The sequence below is a fragment of the Acinonyx jubatus genome, chromosome C1, assembly GCF_027475565.1.
Source record: "Acinonyx jubatus isolate Ajub_Pintada_27869175 chromosome C1, VMU_Ajub_asm_v1.0, whole genome shotgun sequence".
NCBI lineage: Eukaryota > Metazoa > Chordata > Mammalia > Carnivora > Felidae > Acinonyx > Acinonyx jubatus.
The window spans coordinates 123,956,712-123,978,841 of record NC_069381.1 but is presented as its reverse complement, the minus strand read 5'-3'; the positions used below and the strand labels follow the sequence as shown (position 1 = coordinate 123,978,841).

At 47.3% G+C, this 22,130-nt stretch overlaps 1 protein-coding gene across 9 annotated transcripts in view; it reads right to left on the bottom strand.

Annotated features, from left to right (window-relative positions):
* MGAT5 (alpha-1,6-mannosylglycoprotein 6-beta-N-acetylglucosaminyltransferase) overlaps positions 1-22,130 on the bottom strand; it is a 338,022-nt gene that overhangs the window by 3,672 nt on the left and 312,220 nt on the right. For all 9 annotated transcript variants that reach the window (XM_053214934.1, XM_053214936.1, XM_053214932.1 and 6 more), the window contains 2 exons: positions 17,606-17,680; positions 4,560-4,717 (listed from right to left, as the gene is read on the bottom strand). In XM_053214934.1, coding sequence (XP_053070909.1) covers positions 4,560-4,717; positions 17,606-17,680 — 233 coding nt within the window. The remainder of the gene's footprint in view (positions 1-4,559; positions 4,718-17,605; positions 17,681-22,130) is intronic.

The following is a 22,130-nucleotide window of genomic DNA, read 5'->3' as shown; positions in this document are numbered from 1 at the left end:
CATTACTACAACCACCGCCACTGTCACCATGATCACCCTGGCCTGGCAGACACTGGCTCTGTCACCTGCCTCCCTTGCCGGAGGGTGTGAATTTACACACAGGCCAACCATCTCTGTTCTGCTTTGTTCACATAAATCTTGATTCTTGCTGACAAGATGGGGACCCAGATGGGGCACTCTAGGCTTCCTGCTGCCTCTGGGAAGCTTCCAAATGTCAGGGGAAAAGCATCGTACTCACTGTTATTCCTGCCCCCTCTCGTCTTCCTCCAGCCGATAAACTGTCCGGCTCGAGCCTGCCCTTGCCAATGTGAACTGGGCAATTCCCAGCACGTCTACTGGGGCTTCTGAAGAGTTCTCTGGGCCTGCCTGCCTGGTCCCTGGTGCTCAGGAGGGCTTCACCCACTGTCATGTTGTTCCTGTAGTCACCAGGGAGCTCTGTGACTTCTCTAAATGCCCTAACACCTCTGGTCTTGGTGTGCCAGCTGGGGGGTGTGGGTGCCCAGACAGTGACGGCACAGACAGGAAGTGGGGATTTATGGATTTCCTTGAGAAAAAGGGAGTCAGAGATTTGGGGCTATCAGGTCCTTCTCACAGGACCCCTCCACTGGCCTACGCACAGAAAGGGTTCTCCAAAACTCAACTGTGCATTAGAAATGTCCAGATGGAATGTAGCTTTAGAATACAGATTTATGCTTAGGTTATTTCTTTATTTAGGTGAATTCTAGCAGCTGCTAAGTCTTAGCTCCAGCCATCTGCCTAGTAGATGCTGACCCGAGTTGGAAATCTCTACAACCAGTCTGAGACCCCACAGGATGGGTATAATTGGGAGAAGCCATGAAGAAAGCCTCCTGGCTCCTGCCCCCGGTCACCTAACTCAGACCCTAGGCACTGGGATGTGAGCACACACGTGTGCCTGTTCTGTGAACACATCTCAGCTGAGGCTGCAGCAGAAGCGGCCTGCCTGGGGATGGGGTCCAAATACCACCACACAATGCTCAAGCAGCTGGTATTCCCCAGAACTCCATGTGACCTGCCACGAGGCAGCTCCCTGAGGGTTCGGCTAATATGGGGCCCCACACATTTGTGGATGCCATCCAACCGCCTGGCCCCCAGGGAGCTTTCCCTTCTATTAGCATGTAGGCCCCTGTCCCACAGCACTGGGCAGGCAGGAAGAGCACTCCACCATCCTTGCTGAATTAGTTGCTAGAGTGCATCTGGAAACCAGCCTCCATGCCCCAGCAGTCCTCACTCCTCACCGGTGGATCCCCTGCCTTTTCAGAGCATGTGTGTTGTCTCAGTTTCCCTGTTCCTGTGATGTCTGTCTGTCTGTCTCTGTCTCTGTCTCTGTCTCTCTCTCTCTCTCTCTCTCTCTCTCACACACACACACACACACACACACACACACACTCCCTCTCTCTCGCTCTCTCTCTCTCTCTGTCTCACTCAGAGACCCTTAGCACACTGTTTCCTCTCTGTAGGACCCTGTGGTGATGACCTCTCCCCAAATGGCCTCTTACAGGATGGCAGTGGGATTCTGAGGCCCATCAGCTCTTGCTTTACATTTTATAGCTCTTGACCAAGAATAAAAAGGCAAAGCCCCAACTTTGGGGATAGAAACAACCCATTCCTCCTGACATACAGACACACACAGGGTGAAGGGATGCAAACAGGGTCCCATCTGCTGGTCTCTTCCCCGCTCCTGAGTTCCTCCCCTCTCTCACCCCCCTCCCCCTGCCTATTCCAACCCTGAATCCACCAAGTCCCCCAAACTCACTTGTGAACACTCGGACTCAGGCACCAAAATAGGTAGCAAACTTACAAATGAGGTGTCACATGAACACATGCTCCTGTTTATGGAACTGAGGTCCTCCCTACAGGGCCACACCAGCATGGACTTTGGTTCTAGCTGGGGCCTCTGCCTCTGGACCCCTGCCCCTGGTCTGTCTGTGTCAGGTCAGGCCACACCTGAATCATGCATGTTCTGTGCACAAGACTTTGTGGTCGCCTCTCCAGCACTTACAACAGGCTCTGCATGAACAGGAGCTCCAGCATCAGCTCTCTGATTCCCCCTGATTCAGGACAAGAGCACAGGACATTCCAAAGGCCTTGATCTATGTGATATGAGGATAGATGGACCTTCAAGGTCACGGACACCCAAAGACTAAAAGGAGATTACGCTCAGACCAGGCCCCAAGTTGGAGAAGAAAAAGTAGCATGGGCTTGTGGGAGCCACTCATTGCTAATCAGCCATGAATATGAATGAGCCAGGATTGTGTCATAGTGAGGAGGTACTCAATAGACCACCAGATAGCTGGGGTTCTACAACATTATTGGTATTTACAAGTGCAGGAACAAGGTATTCAATAGGGTTCTTACATTCAGAGAATTTCAGGCAGCTTTATTGCAAAATTAGCATTCACTGCAGCCTCCTTGGGAGAAAACCCACGTAGCTATGATGGGGTTTGGGAGAGGGTTGTTGAGCAATCCCATGGCACAGGGCCTGGCCATGGGACAGCCCCACAAGGCCTTCCACTCTAATGGGCTCTGCATGGTATGGGGAGGTGCAGAGGAAGGCTGGGGAGGCGACTGGTTTTCTGGTCTCAGCGTGGCAGCCTCAAGCCTGCTCCACTGCCCAAGGCTCTTTGGATGAAGGGGCTGTTCTGCTCTGTCTTGGGCACCAGCTACACATTATCTCACCCTCACACAGGATACCCCCATTTTACAGGTAAGAAAATGGGTGGAGCAGAGGAAATTAACCCATTGGCTCTCCTTCCTGTCCCTCCACTGGATCTAGACCTTTGTCCCAGAGACAGGCCTGCTGTGTGGGGCTCTGTCCTATCTGAACCAGGTCATGATCATCATACATAGGTGGGAGCCCGGATTCCTGCCTGGCCGGGAATCAAGGACCATGCAGTAGAGGAGTCTCACTTGGGTTCCATTCCCAGGATGCAGCTCCTTATGTTTCCTCTTCCAGAGGTGGAGACAAGGAATGTACATGGACAGCTCTGTATGCACACTCCCTAGTCTATCCCCAGCGAAACCACACTTCCAATATAACCAGAGAGAGATACTCAGGGTTCTCAAAAAGCAACCTTGCTACAGAAGTTATCTGCAAAAGGAGCCAATAGGAAGCCCCTCCTGGAACCCGAGAATTCAGGATATGTACTTTGGAAATGGAAGCTTCTAGTACCATGAGTCTTTCCTTAAATATCAGACCACCACCCCCCCCGTCACAAAGTTTCACTGGTCACGGAGTAGGGTGCCACACTGCCTCTCTTCTGGCATTTGTTTTGATAGTGGAATCAAGGTAGCCTCTGAACTCGGCCTTCACATAAAAAGAATGGTAAAAAAAAATAGCATGTTCCACATCCTTGCTTGAGAGCTTTCTTGCAGGTGAGATGCTACAGGCCAAACTCTCTAAGAAGGGTTTTATACCACATTTGAGAATAAGAAGACATACACACAGGACCAGGCCAGCTCAGACCTCTGTGCACAGACAACCACAGTGGCCAACCGCTGTAATAGGGCAGGAAGCCAGAATGGGAGACAGGCAAGCCATGGGCAGTGAGTGCACTATTCCTGAAACATCCTGCTCAAGACTGGACGGTACCACTGGATGGTACCACGGCTCTCCTCAGTACCTAGGGTTGGGACATAGCAAGTCTCTTAAGGGAAAGTGCTTAATCAGGGCAACTAAGGGGGGAGGGGGAGTGGCTAGGTAATTAAGTAATATGTGGCCCAGGGTGGGTGTAATAGAAATTGGGAGCACAGATTTAGCACGGACAGAGGTCATGACTCAGAGGCCAGAAGAATCCTCATGTAGAAATTTGGGATCTGCAAATGCCAAAATCAAAATGCCAAGCAAAGGGAAATGAATGGGATCACTAAAAGTAATGCAGGCAAGAGGAGAAAAAACTCAAGCGATACAGAAGGCCTCTTCTGGGCACAGCTCTGGCCTGTGCTGCACCCGCCTCCCTGCCAAGGGGCTGGGAAGTCAGGCCTGCTCAGGCCCCTGTAATGTACCGAATTCCAAGGGTGTTGCAATCAAGTGCAAAAGGGGATGGGAGCCACAGCAGGGGAAGGTGGCAAGGGATGTGCCGTGGGCAGTTCTAAGCCAGCTCCTTACGCTGATTTTTCATTCCTCTCGGGCTCCACGCTTCAGCATGGACCATGACCTGCCACCTGCACGGATCAAGCTCTGCAGACCTGGCTTCTGCCAGGGGAGCCCAGGGGCAGGACCCTCTATGTTTGTGGTTCTGCGCCCATCTCCATTCCCACAGATCTTGGGTGTAACATGAGCCAAATGAACACATCCCACAACATCCAATTCCAAACACCATGTTATTTATCCAAATACAACACCCCCATATGGATTCCAAATATATCAGCATGCCAGGTGATCTCATCTAACACCAGAACTATTGGCCTAACGTTCTGTGGGGCAGGGCGGGGAGGGGGACCATGCTGCCACCTGCTCCCCAAACCCTGTCCCTCTTGGCACAATGGCAGCCCAGAGGTGAGCTGGAGTCTGGGCTGGCCCTCCCCACCCCTGCACTTACTTCAGCATGTCTTTGTCCTTGTTGAGATGCTGGAAGAAGGAAGGTTCGCAGATGAGCTGGTTCTCCTGGCACACCTGTTTGCAGGACTGTCCGGGCTCGGCGAGCTTCACCTGCAGGGCACTGAGGGGCGGCCACATCACCTGCCCATGGCAGAAATCCTAAAATGACAATGAAACCATCAGTCCAGGGACCAAGGACTGAGGTGGGGATGCCTGTCACGCCAAGCTGCCCACACAAGGTGAAGCATCCCGCCGAGAGAGCAGCGAAGGCCAGGAGGTGGGAGCCACACACACTTGGGTTGCAACTGGGCTCAGCTGGAACACATCCTTGGGCCAGGTCTTTACCTCTCTCTACCCACCAGCTGCCTCAGCCACAAAGGGGGACAACAGTATCTCCCACGCAGGGCTTGAGGATGAATGGGAGCACAAGGCATGTGCACAGCATCGTGCCTGCCAGTAGCTGCTGTTAATCCTCATCTTTCCCATCCATCCACCATGAGAAGTCACTGCCCCTGAAGGTCTACCTCTGGGCCCACCTTCACCAGCTGTTTTGTGTCTACCTAATTTGGCAGTTACCTCGTATGAGTGCTAGTTCAGACTTCATGAAGCAAGGGAGTGTGCAGGTGTGGCTGAGAGAGCCTACTGTGGGGCCACGGCCTTGGTGGAGCTCAGGGCTCGTTAGGTGACAATAATGATAACGGGGCACTAATGTCACAGCTAGAGAAATAGAAGACGTAGGATAGGACGTGAAGGGACCTGCCCCCCCAACTCCCTCCCCTCCGGCCCCCCCTCCCCCCACAGAGAGGCACCTGCAGCATAGAAGCTACAGCGGGTATGCAGAATAAGGCAGGGCCAGTCATTCTGGGATCTAGAGGGAGTGCAGGAATCTAGCGTGTCCCAGGAAGTCACAGTGTGGGTAGAGGGATGTGACGTGGGTGGGAGGGCCACTGTGTGGCACAATCGGGCGCCCTGGGTGACGAGCAGACCAGGAGGAGCTGGAGAAAGGGCTGATGAGGAGCAGGAAGCTCTCTGTGACCTGGAACCCCAGGCTTGCACTTGGGCTGTGCTGAGGCAACCCTGAACAGGTACCAGTGGTGGGAACTCATGCACGTCTGGCTCCCAGAGCTTGCTTGGCTTGCACAGTGTGGTTGGAAACCTTGGGAAACTGCGGAGTCCCTGGGCTGTCCAGGCTGCAGAAGGTGGCGTCTGGGCAGGACACCTGAGCAGCCACGTGTGCTTAACTTGTTCTTGGTGCAGACTAGCTCTCGGGAGTACTCAGAGGGGTTCAGGACCCTGGGCTCTGAATTCCACTGATAGGAATGCACCCTACAGACATACGGGAACACATGGGGTTCAAAGAAACCCACACAGGGTATCACAGCGGCACTGCCAGAGTAGAAGCAAAAGACTACAGCTAACTGTTTAAACACAAACTACTCCAAAATGCAACAGGTTCCTATGTCCTGACATGCAGACCTCTTCAGGACATACTAAGGGCTGAAAGAAGCAGGGTGAAGGCTGGTGTACAGCGTGTCTCCATTTGTGTCAAGCAGTGGGGGAGGAGTTGGAAAGGTTCTTCCAAACACTCATCAGCTCCTTACAAGAATCTGTCTGGTGTGGGTGGTGCTGAGAAGGGAACTAAGTAACATGGTCTGGAGTGGTAAGGAAATTTACTTTTCAGTGTACGTCCCCCTGGAATATTTTGTGTCCTCATGTTTCCTTTCCTTGCTCTGTGTACATGAGCTGATTTGTAATCTCAGGACCCTGGGCTCCCAGAACTGGCACCAGCAGAGGAAATGTTTCATACCCCCCCTGGCCCCTGGGCTGGTCACTTGGAGCATTGCAGGCAGGGCCTGCCACTGTCCTGTCCCTTAGCAATGAAGTGGGTGCAGCCCCAGGGAGTGGGCCGGAGCTACACCCAGGAGGGCCCTTTTGTACTGCTTGCATTTTTTTTTAAGTTTGGGCTTGTACGACTTTTAGTGAGCCAAAGAAAACAGAAAAGAGCAAAGGGGACACTCCCCAGGCCCTGCAGGCAGCCAGTTCTGAGGGTACATCCTGACTCATTAGGAAAGTGAAGATGATGACACTGAGACTTCTTAAGGCTCCTGCTTGTCTTCGCCTCCTCCCTGAAAGACGTGATACTGTTACATGGTGAGAAAGTTTACTGGCAGGTAGTGAGTAGTCAGTGCTGGGTTCTATTCTAGTTTCCTCAAATCAGTGACGCAGACCCCAACAAGTAGGGCAAACCCACTGTGGCCCTCCATATCACACAATTCTATCATGAGGGGACTGGACTGCTCGAGGCTGAGTGAGTTTGGTGGCTAACGAAGACAAATCCTTTACTGCGTGTGGTTGAGACACCTTGAACACCGACTCACATCAGCTGAAGACAGAAGATTCCAGAGAGCCTAACAATGCAGAGATGACAGAAATACACTGGATTGTTTAGAGATATTAGGATCCAGGCTAACCTGCTGAAAGTGATGCATGGTGGGAGGGGGAGTGGAGTGTCTGGGCTTACCACAGACAGCGCAGTAAGCAGACCCTACTTGACTCCTCAGATTCATGATGATCTTGAACACAATCCATGTGCCTGCTAAGCCATGGGCAGCACAATAACTGGGTGACTGCACAGACCCACGGCACTCCACAGAAGATCACTGTTCACTGGTGGCTGTCCCTCCCTTCCCTGGGAGCATATGGAAATTCACTGGCTGGCCTTTGGTACTCTGTCCATCCCATGAAGATGGCTGTCACCAAACAGGAAGAAGGAAAGCATGTGATGATCACTGGAGTTACTGGTCAGCACTGAGTAGGTGCACAGATATTTGGAAAATGTTAAGTGTTGCTTTTTGGCTCTTTTTCTGGCTCACTAATGCAAGCAACTTTGCTTATAATTCTTTACAAGCCATCTTAGAACTTCTACAGCCTTTAAATATTATAATAAAGAGATTTTAAATCCAACACCAAAGCCTGCTGTGTGACTAGACAGGATGGACAAACACACAGGAAATCAAATCAGATTATACTGTCTATACTAGGAGCCAAGTGAGAATTTTTCTTTGCTTCCAGAATTTAGTTTGGCCCAACCCTGGATTAGGCTGGGGAACTGGAAACCCAAGAGAGCTAATGGCTCAAATTCTGGTTTTTATACCTTGTAAGAAAACACAGAATGTCTTTTCTCAGATGACACCTACAGGCAGTTAGAGTGGAGGGTAGTATCTCTACACTTGTTCAGTCTGGTGGACTCTTTTTTTTCTTTTTTAAAGTTATTTATTTATTTTGAGAGAGAGAGAAAGAGCGCAAGCAGGGGAGAGGCAGAGACAGATGGCGAGAGAGAGAGAGAGAGAGAGAGAGAGAGAGAGAGAGAGAGAGAGAGAATCCCAAGTAGGCTCCACATTGCCAATGCAGAGCCGGATGTGGGGCCTAAACCCATGAACTGTGTGAGGCCTGAGCAGAAATCAAGAGCTGGACACTTAGCTGACTGAGCCGCCTACGCATCCCTGAATCTGGTAGACTCTTAAGACACTGTTTCTCATTAATTCTCAGCCTTGTGAAGAATGTGAAGCAGTCCAAGGAGTAAAACCAGAACAAGCAGAAATACTCTGTCTGCTGTGTTAGGCCAGGAGATGATGTGCCAAGGAAAGTGCTTCGACTTAAGAGAGAGCAGATGTGAGCTGTGCCCCCGTTCTGGCTCGGGCAGGTTACCCGCTCTGCTCCTGCCTGCACTGCTTGTCTGCGGAGCGATGCTGACAGACTGTAAGGGACAGAGCTGACAGAAGGCTGGCCAACAGCCAGGTGCTGCACTGACACTCATCTCCTGACTCTTGCCCCTCCACAGAGGGGTCGCCTCTGCCCTGTACAGGGGTTGGGGGCACAGCAGCGCTGGCATCTGCGGAAGCCAGGGCAGCCCTGGATACGTGGAGCCCAGCACATTCTATGAAGGGCAGGTTGGCACTGTGAGGTCTGCGTGAAGGGATGTGCCCTCAAAGCTATGCTGCAGGGTGGACCTGCCCCATTTGCTCATTTCTTAGTCAACCACTCTAGCTGGCCTCTTCCAGGCTCCCTTCAACAGGCAAGCTGAGCTCAAGCGCATGTGAACTTTTGGGCCCCAGTCATGCTTGCTTTATGGCTCATGGGGGCTGCTCTGGGGGCCAGTAGGATAAAAATTAGTAAAAATAGCAGTGGGACCTTTTGAAGGTTTGGTGAGCCATCTGGAAACTCTGAAGATGTCCTGGTAAGCATGACACCAGGTGAGGCAGGAGGGAGTGTGGGGACCAGGGTTACGATTCTGGCCACCAGGTACGGTACACCCACAGATGGCCCTCGAGCTCTTGCCTGCTTTCACAGCTACAATTAAGAAAATATCATTTGTCCTTCAGTCCTTATATAGTTCCGGTGAGATAAAATGAGGGGACTCTCAAGAAGGCACCTAGAGATGGTAGAGATAATATTGCAAGGTAGAACATTATTTGCTACCAGATCCAGAGGTAAATGTTGAATAGGACAGGACAGGACAATTCACCTGTGAAAGCCACCTCTTTGCCCAGGTGCCTGTAGGGCACAGCCAAACTGGCAGCCCGGTAACAGGTCTCGCCTCACCTCTGAGTGCAAGCCCTCACTGTTTCCTCCAACCTTGGAACAGGCAAATATGTCAATGCCGACCTGCCTCGTCTTCTGGCTGGAAGCACTCATTCTCTCTTACCCATTCACAGATGCATCTGGTCAACGAAACACTTGCTAAGAAGCAGGAAAGCCCACGGGTTCAGAACTCTGGACTGTCTGGTTTTGAATCTTAGCTCCTCCATTTATTAGCTAAGTAATCTTGGCTAGTTGCATAATCTTTCTCTGCCTCAGTTTCCGCAACTTTAAGATAAAGTATCATTTGCTACCTCACAGAGCTGCAGAGGGGATTCAATTAACTACACAGTAGTCCTCCATCCCCCCACAAACCTACTGCCATTTGCAGTTTCCTGTGGTCAACCATAGTCCCAAAGCTGATGATCCTCTGAAGGTTTGTCAGAAGGTCAATAGTAAGCCTGATGCTACCTCACAGTGCCTGAGTGATTCACCTACTTGATCTCCTGACATAGGTGTTTCATCATCTCATAGCATCACAGGAAGGGTGAACACAAGACAATAAGCTGTTCTTAGAGAAACCACATTCACCTAACTTTTATGACACTATATTGTTAAAACTGTTTTATTATTGCTGTGAATCTCTTTCTGTGCCGATATATAAACTAAACTTTATCATAGGTATGTGTGCACAGGAAAAAACATATTACATATATTTGATACTATCCGAGGTTTCAGGCATCCACTGGGGGTCTTGGAACACATACCCTGCAGATCAGGGGTAGCTACTATAATGTTTAAGTGTTCAGAAAAGTGCCTGATATAAATACTGCCATCTACAGGTTGGCTCTTACTATTACTCTCTGTGCAAGTGACTTTTCTAGGCCCTTGGGTACTGGTGACTCAGAAAAAAGGAATGAAACCCCTGCCTCCTTATAGTCAATGAGAAAGACAGATATATATATATATACGTATGTATATATGTATATATGTATATATATGTATATATATATGTATATATATGTGTGTGTGTGTGTGTATATATATGTGTGTATACATATATATGTACATGCGTACGTTATATATACATGTATACATACATTTATATATACACACACATACACATGTATATATATATATATATATATATATATATGTTCAAAGGTGGTAAGGGCTCTAGGAAAGAATGAGTGAGGAAAAACGGATTAAGATTTGTTAGGGGAGAGGGTGTCTAGATAAGGCACCACTGACAAAGGGGACATTTCAGAAAAGTCTCAAGGAGTAAAGGAATGAGCCCTGCAAGCATCTGGGAAGAACATTCCAGGCAAAGGCAAACCAAGATCACAGGCTGTGACAAGGGAGTGCTTAGCAGGTTTCCAGGGGACCACAGAGTTACACGTAGTAGGAGCAGAGTGTGTGTGTGTGTTGGGGGACAAAAGCAGCAGGAGATGGGGTCCAGGAGGTCCGAGGGAATCACACCACACAGCTTTGGCTTTTCCTTAAGAGTAAGATGAAAGCCACTGGAAAGTTCTGGGCAGGAGTGAGAGGATGTGCTGTGCTCAGACAAGACAGCAAGAGCAGGAGCAGAGGCAGGATAGAGAGGCTGGCCTTGGACTGACCCAGGCATTGGAGTTCAAACACACCTCTGTGAAACATTCGTATCATGTGGTGGCTTTGAAGGTTCTCATTCATCCATTCTAAACTTCACCAAAACCTATTCAAATCTACGCTGGGTGCTGGAAACATGAACATACATGAAACACAGTCTCTAGGCTCAAAGCCTCAGCGCACAGTCTGGCAAGAGAGGCCAACATTTAAAGAATTACAGAAGAATAGAAAGTAGAGGCCCAAACAGGATGTAAAGGCCACTTAGAGGAGGTAAATGACTAACTCTCAGGGGATGGCAAGTGTGGTGGTGGGAGCACTCAGTCAAGGGTCCCAGGAAATAGAGACTTCTGGGTTGGGTTTTGTAGGCTGAACAGGAGGAAGTACCACAAACATGGTGCTTTGCAGATAACTGGTGCTCAATAAAGAGCTGTTGAACTGAAATGAATGGTTTTGTCCTCCTGAGGCTTTGAGAGTAGAAGGAGAAACGGACAATATCTTCCTAACTCAGAGCGGCTTTATACAGCCAGAATGAGACACCATCGTTTCCAATCTGGTGAATAAGCCCACTTCGAACACAGAACACTTGCATTCCTCTCTAACAACTATTCCAACCAGCTACCAAATTCCCTTAAATCTGCATGACGATTCTGAAATTTTCCTGCAGTGACTCTAATAAGGAAGGTTTACTGTCAACAAATTTATGAGAAAAAGCAACGTTTGAATGAGTGAAGACAACTTACTGTGGAAAAGAAGTAAGGGTGCTGCCTTTGCAGTGAAGGCTTAGTCCGAGCATGGAGAAAAAGTGACTCCCAGAAACAGCCAAAGAGCTAGAGAAGATGATGGAATGCTGCCTCTCTGCCCCTCCCCCATGAAGTGGAGGGGCCTGCCTGTTCCTCTCTCTCCTTGTTTGTGATAGGATCTCCTCCACAAGCCCTCCAGTCCCATCCATCCTGGCCAAACCATTACTACATCCATGACAGATTAGGTCCAAGTGGATTTCTGTAGAAATTCACTGTGTGAAGCCAAGAAGATGGGTTCAGATTCAGGTCTGGGGGCAGGATCTAGAGGAATTAAGGCCAGGAATTTGTGGCGGGGGGAGGGAAAGGGACAGGTTTTAGGCCTTGAAATTGGGGTCTGGGCCAAATTCAGCCAGCTATCAGAAAGGTAAGGATCACATTTGTTATTTAGGTTATAGCTGGGAGACACAGGGTCTGGCACAAAAACGGTGTTTAATAAAGACTGGATTAAAGACTTCTGTTACCCATTGGTACCCACCATTCTTGACCTGTGCTGTCCTCAAAAGAGTCAATTTTGTCCACAGGTGGTCCCTGGACTGATTCTTAGCAGTGGGCATGGATGTGTGTCTCCACAGGTACAACAGGAGGTGGGTGTGATGCTGAAGTGTAGCGACTGGTCTCCATGGATGACCTCTATGCGTGCAAATCAACGAGCCAACAAGCTCACTCTTAAAGGAGTTAGACACAGATGTCCCACATCCTCTACTTATCTTGTATTGAGATACTACCCGGGAGAAAGGAAAATGTGCATCTGCATGCATGTGACTGTTCATAGCCACACTCTTCACATTAGCCACAGGAAATAACACACATGTCCGTCAACTGGTGAATGGATAAACAGTGATGTATCCATACAGTGGAACACTATTCGGCAATAAATAAAAGAATGAAGCACTGCTACACGACTCTGCATCAACCTCACAAACATTATGATGAGTCAAAGAAGCCAGCTGTCTCTAGAAAAGGCAAATCTACAGAGACAGAACACAGACCAGTGTGTCACTGGGAGCTGGGGCGAGGACTGACTGCAAAGAGGCACAGAGGCAAAGAGCTTTTTGGGGTGATGGGAATGTTGTAAAACTAGATGGTGGTGGTAAGTGCACACCTCTATCAATGTGATTAAAAAAATCATTGAATTGTATCCTTTTACAGAGAAGTTTATGATCTGTAACTTACATGTCAATGAAGCTGTTTAAAAAGCATACCTCAGTTGGGTGCTGGGTTTCTGCAGCAGCAAGTAGCTGAAGCTTTCCGAGAACCTGCTCTGTGTCAGGCATTGTTCTCAGCCCTACATGATTCCCCCATCCACCTTATGGGGTAGGTAGTGTTATCCCCACTGCACAGAAGCAGCAATAGGACAGGGAGGTTAGGAACTCGCCCAAGGCTACAGAGAGTGGGGCAAGAGCCAGACTCCAGGCTCCAGCGCTTAATCATTACTCCATCTCTCTGAGATGGAGAATGGCTAGGCAAACAGCAGCCATCCATTTTTCCAAAGAGCAAACATTCCCCAAACTAAAGGCAACCCTCTCCCCTCTTTAGTTCCTTTTCATCTTTCCCTGCATCCTCTGTCCACCATTCCTTGCTACCCTGGACTATTCAGATTCACTACCAGGCTTGTCTTCGCATCTAGAACACTCCCCAGGGAGGTTTAAGATGGTCCCTGATAAGCCATATTTCCCAGGAGCTGAAGCTGATTTCACAGTGACTCTTGGGAATTAACTCATTTTTCCCTCTGTATCTTCAGAATGCTTTTCCCATGAATTATACAGCTCTTTAATACGAGCATAGTCATTCTGTGTATTTACAGGGTCTTTACAGGAAGTAGAAAACAAGACTGAGGAACAAATGCATGGTTTTCAGAAATCAACCTGAACATTGCCGTTCCTTCTGAAGGACCTGCTCTATACTCTCTGGCCTGAGGCAAATACCTAAATCCTTCCCAAGAAATGCGTAATGAGAACCTTAACAGGCCTGGATGCTCAGGTTAGCGAAGAAAAATGCTCTTGGTTTTAGATTACAAGGGATTTTTGCCTTGCCACCACCCTCTGGCTTTTCCCCCACGGCTAGAGAGAGCACCTCTTGCAGAGATCTGCTTTAGAAGAGCACGCAACCCAAATCAACATTTCCAGTCCAGTAAAGCAGGGGTGGTGTGTACAGGGGGACATTAGGAGAAAAAAGCAAGTGGTTTTCCTCAAGTCAGGACTCTTTCCCACTGGGTGAGTGAGCCCAGGGTTGGCTGGGTATGAGGTAAGTTTCCAGCTGCCAACCGCTCACAGTACATTGAAGCCTGGGGCTTTCTCAGTTGCGGTCAATTGGATTCCTCTGGCTCTTGCTGCCTTGTGTGAGCATGACGGACAACCTTGAAAAGGTTCTGAGATAAAAGCTTCCCTGTTCCCCTCGCAGATCACACAGAAGACTCTGAAGGCAGAGATCAGCCTAATTAGGGCTGCAGCACTACTACAGTTCGAGGGACCAGAAGCTTGGGCGGCCAGCACCTCTTCAGAGCTTGAGGCTTTCCTGTTCACACCAGAAACACCCCTCTCTCCAGTCTCACTGCTCTTTGATAATATTATCGCTACAGAAATAACAAACACTCTAAAATTCTGAGGCCTGGAGATATTTGTCAGAGGTAGAAGACCCAACCTGTGAGTCAATGGGGTCTTGACTTCCCATCTCCACTCTGAAGTTGGGGCAACATTACGGCTTCAACAAAACTCTCCCAGAGAGGCTTGGGATGAACTTGAAACAGGTTTCCTGAGGAATTGTGGGCAGCACTGAAAGAATGTTTAGTAGGAAATGCACCAAACCAAGATTCCTATAAGGATTTTCCTAAAATACCAATGTGACAGTCCCCCTGCCCTCATCCTCTTGTGCCAGAATCAAATCTGCAATCTTCAGCTGAACCTAAGTGTCGTCTTACTATGTGTTTCCTCCTCCAGCCTGTCCAACCTCACCTCTCTTCAGTCACAGCTAAATTTGTGATAATTCACCACAATTTCTCTTTTATTCCCCAGGCCTTTGCACAGTGACCTGCAGAGTCCTCCCTGTACCCATCACCCCTCCCCAGCCCCAGTTTGCCGTCAGGACTCCTCTCCTGCAAAATGCTTCTGGATAGACTCTCCCCATCTCTCCCCGAGTGATGTGATCCCTAAGCATCCCAGTTACATGGTGGCATTGCCTATGGACTTGACCAGCGTCTCTGTGAGACCCAAAGCTACCTGAGGATGGGAATTCGTCCCTTGACATCTTTCCTGCCTCCCAGCACAGTCCACAGGGAACTCCAGCTGACAACCATTCATCCAGTGGATGGGTGAATCAACAATAGCAGGCAAAAAAGAAGCCTTTGGATTTCTGCGAACTGCAGAGCTCTGCACAAGTCTGGGCCAAGGAGCTAGAGTGAAAGCGGTTGTATTAGCATGTATTCCAAATCCTAAGGTCCAAGATGAGCTTCTTAGCTCCTGGGACACAGGAATAAAAAGCATAAGCACGTGCACATGCTCTCTTTCATTTATTCTTTCCTTCCAATGGGTGTTACTGTGCCCCTACTGTGTGCTGGGTGGGGCACTTAGGACATAGAGGTGATTGGACCAGGTGTGCTCCTGCATTATGGAGCATTTAGCAAGGCCAATGTGGGGAATACCAGCTTCCTGTGTGAAGGGAAAGCTAGTAATAGATTTACAGTGAACAGCCCACATGAGAACTTTTAAGGACTGGCTGAGATTCAACGGTCTCCAAGCCTCCAAATGAACTTGATAAAGAGTCTTTTTATACGTGGTGGTGAGTAACCATCTTCCCTGGGAGGAAGTGGAGACAGGAAAGGAGGAAGTGGTTTCAGAAGCTGCTGCAGGGATTCTAGTAAAATCTCAGCTTGGTTCCTGTAATGGTGGTAAGAGCTGTGATAGCTTAAAACTCTTTGCCAGGGGAGAACCCACTGCTCTTCTCTGCACCTTCGGGAAGGGCCGGCAGCTGGCTCCGTGAGGTAAAAGAAGATGGGAAGAAAAGCTCCAGGGCATCTGCCACCACAGGCCTGGGCTCAGACCAAACCAGCAACAAACTTGGAGCCCACAACTGCAGATCTTGGTCCCCATTATGCAGACAGCAGTTATTCCTACCCCCTCCCAGGATATTGCGAGGATTAAATGAGACAGCGTGCCCATGACACGTTTGGTACTCATGGCCATGACATCTGTAGGTAAATGGCTTTTCCAGTTTAGGATGCTGATGTGGTCATTCTTTTTTTTTTTTTTAATTTTTTTTAATGTTTATTTATTTTTGAGAGAGAGAGACAGACAGACAGAGTGTGAGCAGGGGAGGGGCAGAGAGAGAGGAGGACACAGAATCTGAAGCAGGTTCCAGGCTCTGAGCTGTCATCACAGAGCCCGACGTGGGGCTCGAACCCACAAACTATGGGATCGTGACCTGAGCTGAAGTCAGACACTCAAGGGACTGAGCCACCCAGGTGTTCCTGATGTGGTCATTCTTAATGGAGGCATTATATAAAGACTGAATGAGGGGTGCTTGAGTGGCTCAGTTGGTTAAGCATCTGACTTTGGCTCCTGTCATGATGTCACCATTTGTGGGTTCAAGCTCCACATCGGGCTCTGTGCTGACAGCGTGGAGCCTGGAGCCTGTTTTGGATTCTGTGTCTCCTCGCTCTCTCTCTCTCTGCCCCTCTTTCACTCATGCTCTCTCTCAAAAATAAATAAACATTAAAAAAAAATTTAAAGACTGAGTAAGATGATGATTCAGATGCTTAGCTCTTGGGGTGAAGTCCAATGAGTTGTATCGTATTGCATTATATTGTATCACAATATAATTATAGACTATGATAGGATATATAGCACCATATTATGTAAGCAACAGTACTAGTTTGCATGTATGGAGCACTATGTGCTAGCTCTGTTCTAACCACTTCGTGCCTACAAATTCTATTATTGTCCTTATTCTATAGGAGAGGAAACTAAGACCCAGAAAGGTGAGTAACATGTTCAAGTCATACAATCAAACAGTTGTGGGGGCTGCAGAGCATGCCCTCTGGCCACTAACAAGCACCCAGAACAGCACACATGCCACCCTGGAGCCTGTGCCTCCTGCTCTCCCCCTCCAACAGCAGCATCCAGTCCATCACCTCAAACCTTTCCTTGGAAACCCACCCTGGACCTCCAGTCTATGCCTACTTACACTTTCAACAAGCCATTTCTATTTTAACCTGCACAGTCCTCATCTCCTATTGTGTAAAGATCTCTTTATCGCCCCAAGACATTCTGCTTTGCCCTTGAAGAGGAGACCCCCATTTCTGAAATGTGGTCAAGGAGTTCATACTGCTCTGCCCACAGGGGTTCTGAATCTATTTGTAGCTCTGAGCTGCTTTTGAAGACTAAGGAATTGAGATTTTATAGAAGGATGCCAATGGTGCTCTTGGCCTTTACTGCCCCGAGCACAAGCCACAGTGTGCAAGCTCTGTTGGGGGTGATGGGACTCATGGAACCCTCCCCCTACTTTAGAACCGAAGCCCTCCTTTGATCTGTTTTAGATACTTAGGTTTTGTGTAAAGTTTCATTTGAAAAGGCGTCGTGTTTTAAAAGATGTTTGAAAACCACTGAAAAGTCCTAACATATTTGGAATTTTTGAACATGTATTAAGGGAATGCTTAGAACCCCCTGGTTTTAATCCTTGCCTTTTTTAGGGTAATAAATGAAGATCTAGCAAGATCAGAAAACCATTTCTCTCTCTCCCTCATCACCCAAGTCTTTGTGATGCCCCTCAGAACCCATTCTGGGCACAAGTCTGATAGTTATGGAGGTCTTCACCTTGATCATCCAGTCTCTCCCATCCTAAGTTTCCGTTATGACTTTCTACCATCATAAAAAACATTCTTAACCCAAGGACAGGCTAAGTCCCCTGCATGACCATGACAGTGTGTGCTTCAAATTTTCACCAAGCATTTATCCAGCTTCTGGAGTCTTCCAAAGCAGGAAAATAACCACAGAAACATGGTGAGCTCTTAGCTATTCATGAGAGCTCCCTGGGGTCATGGGCCAAAAGAACATCTGAAGAGCCTTACCTGTTTTTCAATGAAAGCATTGATTCTCTGCAACATCCCCTCACATGTGAATTCATATGGCATGTATGGCTCAATCTGTGGAAACAGAACATGGTATCATGAAAGAGGAGGACACAGAACCTAGGACACTTACCCAATCCTCCCCTGATTCACTCACACTCAGGTGCCTCATGAGGGGATAAGACTATGAACTTAGATGTCAACAGCCCTGGGTTTACAACCTCACTCTGCTCCACACTAGCTGTGGGACCCTGACCAAATTACCTACCATCTCTGAGCTTCAGGTTCTTCATGTGTAAAATGGTGATAAGAAAAATCTACCTCTTTTAAGCTGAAGGTTATATGAATAATAAAAAAAAAAGAGTAAAGTGCTTAGTTCAGGGTCTAGAACACAGTAGGCATTCAAGAAAAGGTGCAGCGTATCATTTGTTAGAAGTGAAAGCCCCACAGGGCAGGCTCCATGGCTGCTGGGCTGTCTTTGTATCCCAGTGTTGAGCTGGGCGGCACACGTAGGAATTCAGCAAACACCTGTTGAATACATGAATGCTCAATGGTGTAAGAAAAGCACATGATGGTTACTTTAAGGACCCATTATGGTGACTAAGGCATTGGTCTGCATTAGCAGGTGAGGTGAGCACATACGTAAAGAACTTGTGGGGCAGAAAGAGTAATTAAGTGCCGCCAAGGGTTCAGCCATAGGGTCTTGGGAGGCCAGAAGGTCAAAGCAGACTTCTGCTTATGCTGGGCTTTTAAAGCCATTTATGATTCTAGCAAGCCAAAATGGGGAAGGCATTTCAGGTAGAGCAAGTAGTGGGTTAGACATTCAAGAAGAACAGCAGGTGGGTAGAGCTTGGGATCAGGAAGGCTGGTGAAACAAGGCTGGGAAGAGGTTCACGGCATTTCCACAAAAGGATTTTTCTTTTAATTTTCTTTTCTTTTTTCTTTTCTTTCTTTCTTTCTTTCTTTCTTTCTTTCTTTCTTTCTTTCTTTCTTTCAAAAGAGGGAGAGGGAGAGAGAGAGGGAGAGAGAGAGAGAGAGACGGAGAGAGGGAGAGAGGGAGAGAGGGAGGGAGGGAGAGAGGGAGACAGACAGAGGGAGAGATGGAGAGGGAGAGAGAACGCATGTAACAAGTGCGGGAGGGGTGGAGGGAAACAGAGAGAAAATCCCAAGAGGGCTCCACACCTAGCTCAGAGTCTGATGTGGGGCTCGATCTCACCACTGAGAGATCATGACCTGCAATCAAGGGCTGGATGCTCTACTGACTGAGCCACCCAGGCAACCCTTCCACAAATGGATTTTTATACTAAGGAGCCTAAGCTTTATTTGATGGTATATACCAGAATTATACACTGTCAACTTCACCATTAAAGCCCTGCTCCTAACAATTGCCTTCTTATGAATTTGAGCATCTTACCAGATTCTGGGATATCCCAGAAGGTGCTTCTCTGGGGCTGGGGAGACAATATGATCAATATACTGACACCTGGGAAAGGGGAAGAATGTAGGTTTGATCTCTGCTGCACAGTATAATATGCCAACGTTACAAGGCTTGTGTTTTGGGGGCAGCCAGCAAACATCACCAACTGAAATGGAAATTTCACTTGGCACAAAATCACTAGCAATCTAGTCTGTTACAGCTTCAGAGAACCCAACAGTACTTGCCAGCAACGGGATAGAGGGCCACCTTCACTATCTCCCACTTAGGTCTATCTACACTTGCTTATCTCAAATTTATAGGGTGGAGAACTGGATAAAACACTTAAGAATTGAAGCCTGAGTAAAACGGAACAGTTGACAGAGAAGACATCCTTCCACGGGCAGCCAAACAGCTGGTATCAAGGCACTTTTTCCCCTTTTGTATGTGTGTTGATTCACACATTATATGTGAAATCTTCTTTAACCATGACTGTTAAATTCATAATATATCTTCACATCAGCAATCATAAAATCACACAGGTTTTATCTCAGCCTTTCCTGCCCACAACCATCCAGATAGAGCTAAAAGAGGCTGAGCCATAAGTATTATACTATCAAGGCAGAGCTATTCTGCAGGAACACAGGTCATTTTGTTCCTTAATAGATCACCTCAAAAGAGCTCAAAATACCTAGAAAACTGACTTCCATGTTGCAAGCCTGCCACTTCTCATCTCAAGCTTTTACACTTGCTCTGCCCTCTCTGACCCAGATATAGCCCTTCATAGCCCTTTCTTTTAAAGGATATTTATTTACTCAATTTATGAGTGGTTCTAGAAGCTTTCTATGACTGGCCTACAGCTATGTCTCCTCTTAAAGGCTCACAGAAGGAATGGAGGGAAACTACAGCAGAAGACTTGGCATTTCAAGCTCATTTATATGGTGACAAGTTGAATTTCTAGAGTGAAATAAACATGAGTGGCCATCTGCCATGACATCAACAGATCCAATTATGTGATGGGAAACAGGCTGAATACTCTGGGGCCATTCCTACAACTTATTCCAAAGGTCATTTATTAGAAATAGAAGTGAATTAATTCAAAGGGCTCAATGCAATAAATACAGAAAAACGGCTCTTTCTGTATCCTCCTACAAATCTAACCCAATTTAACCAAAGGGATGCTGACTCATTAATTGCTTTGTGGCCCATTCACTATTTTAAATAATATGAAGCCAAATAATTTTCCTCTACAGGAAAAGCAAAGCAAAAAAAAAAAAAAAAAAAAAAAAAAGTGGGTAATTGTATTCTTAAACCAGCCCTACCAGTGAGTTCCATTAGCCATCCTGCTGTGGACAGGAACAGGGAGGGCCCTCTGTGTGGGAAAGTTCTCCAGACTCCTGGCTTTTGATATAAAGAACACTGCCAAGCCTTTGATGTGGGAGCTATTGTGTGGATTTGAGTAGGGGGCGTGTGATAATTTTCTGCATGATAATCCTTCAGCAAGTCAAGGCCTCCTTGGGGAATAGAATGTAAGGGAATGCTCAGTCCACATCCCTACCTGGAGAAACCCAAGTAGGGCCAGTTGTGGAGAAACAGGGGAAGTGTTCTTGGCCATCCTGCTTTGTGGGAAAGGGACTGCTTTTCATATGGCCACAGGATGGATGCCTGCAGGCTGCACTGTGTAGTTCCTGCTACAAACTTCCCAATAACTTCCCACCTTCTCTTTCCTTTTTTCCTCTTTACCTCCCTTCTTCTGAGATGTACTGTCTCTTTAGTACCCACTCATTAAGTCAGAGTACAGTTCCTACTGGGAAATGCTCTCAGAGATCAGCTGACCCCACCATGGTCCCACCTGACAGACGCGAGTTGGCATCACTCAATGAGAGATGGTCTCAGAAGGTACCAGAAGACCAGGAGTTGAGTCCTAATGATCTCCTCTATCTACTAACTTTAGGATTTTACATCAGACATATTCTGAAATTTCTGTTGATGATTTCAAATGGCAACTAGGTCATGCCATTCCCCTGCTCAAAACTTCCCATCATACTTAAAATAAAGCTCAGAATCCTTGTCATGGCCTGTTTTAAAGGCCCTACACGTTCTGCCTCCAAGGGATCTTTTTATGGTCTCCATTACTTCTGATGAGAAATTGGTGGTCTTTCATATTTTTATCTCCCTAAATGTAATACATTTTCCTCTGGCTGCTTTCACATTTTTTCTCTGGCTGCTTTCAGGATTTTTTCCCCTAACTTTTTGTTTTCTGCAGTTTGGCAACGATGTATACTTAAGCGTTTTTCTTAATATTTATCCTGCTTGGGGTTCATAGAGCTCCCAGGGTCTGCAGGGTGATGTCATTCATTAATTCTTAGCCTTTATCTTTTCAAGTATTTCTTCTGGCCATTCTCTCCTCCTTCTGCGATCCCAATTACACATAAACTGGGCTGTCTGAAATTGTCCTACAGGTTTCATACGTTCTTCTTAAATTTCATTCTCCCCACCCCACCCCCTTTTTGTTTCAATTTGCATAGTTTCTATTGATAAGTCTATTGAATAGTTCACTGGTAGTTTCCTCTGCTGATAAGACCACTGAAAGAGTTGTTCATTTCTGATGTATTTTTCAGTTCTAGCATTTTTTCCTTTGGCTTTGAGAAAAAGTTTCCATCTTTCTGCTGAAATTCCCCATCTGCTCACATATACTGTCCACATTTTTTTAACAAATCTTTTAATACTTTATCTTAGCACTTCCAAGTTGCTTTTGAATAAATTCCAACATCTGGGTCATCTCTAGGTGGGTCATGCTACCTTGACTTTTTGAATGTCATGAAATTTAAAGTCTTGTAATTAAATACGAGAAAGCTTGGCACTAAATTTCTGACCCATTTCTAACAAGCATAAGGATTTTTGTGGCACTAAGTTTTTGTATTAATTTCATTACTGACTTCAGCCTTCATTTAAAAGATATTTATTTACTCAACTTACTTACTTATCCTTCCCTTTACTTCATTCCATGTTTCTTCTCCTTTTTAAATTTTATATTATCTTAACACACTAGTCAAAAAGACCTAGGTTTCAATCCAGGTGTTTTACTACTTACTAGCTATGTGATCTGGG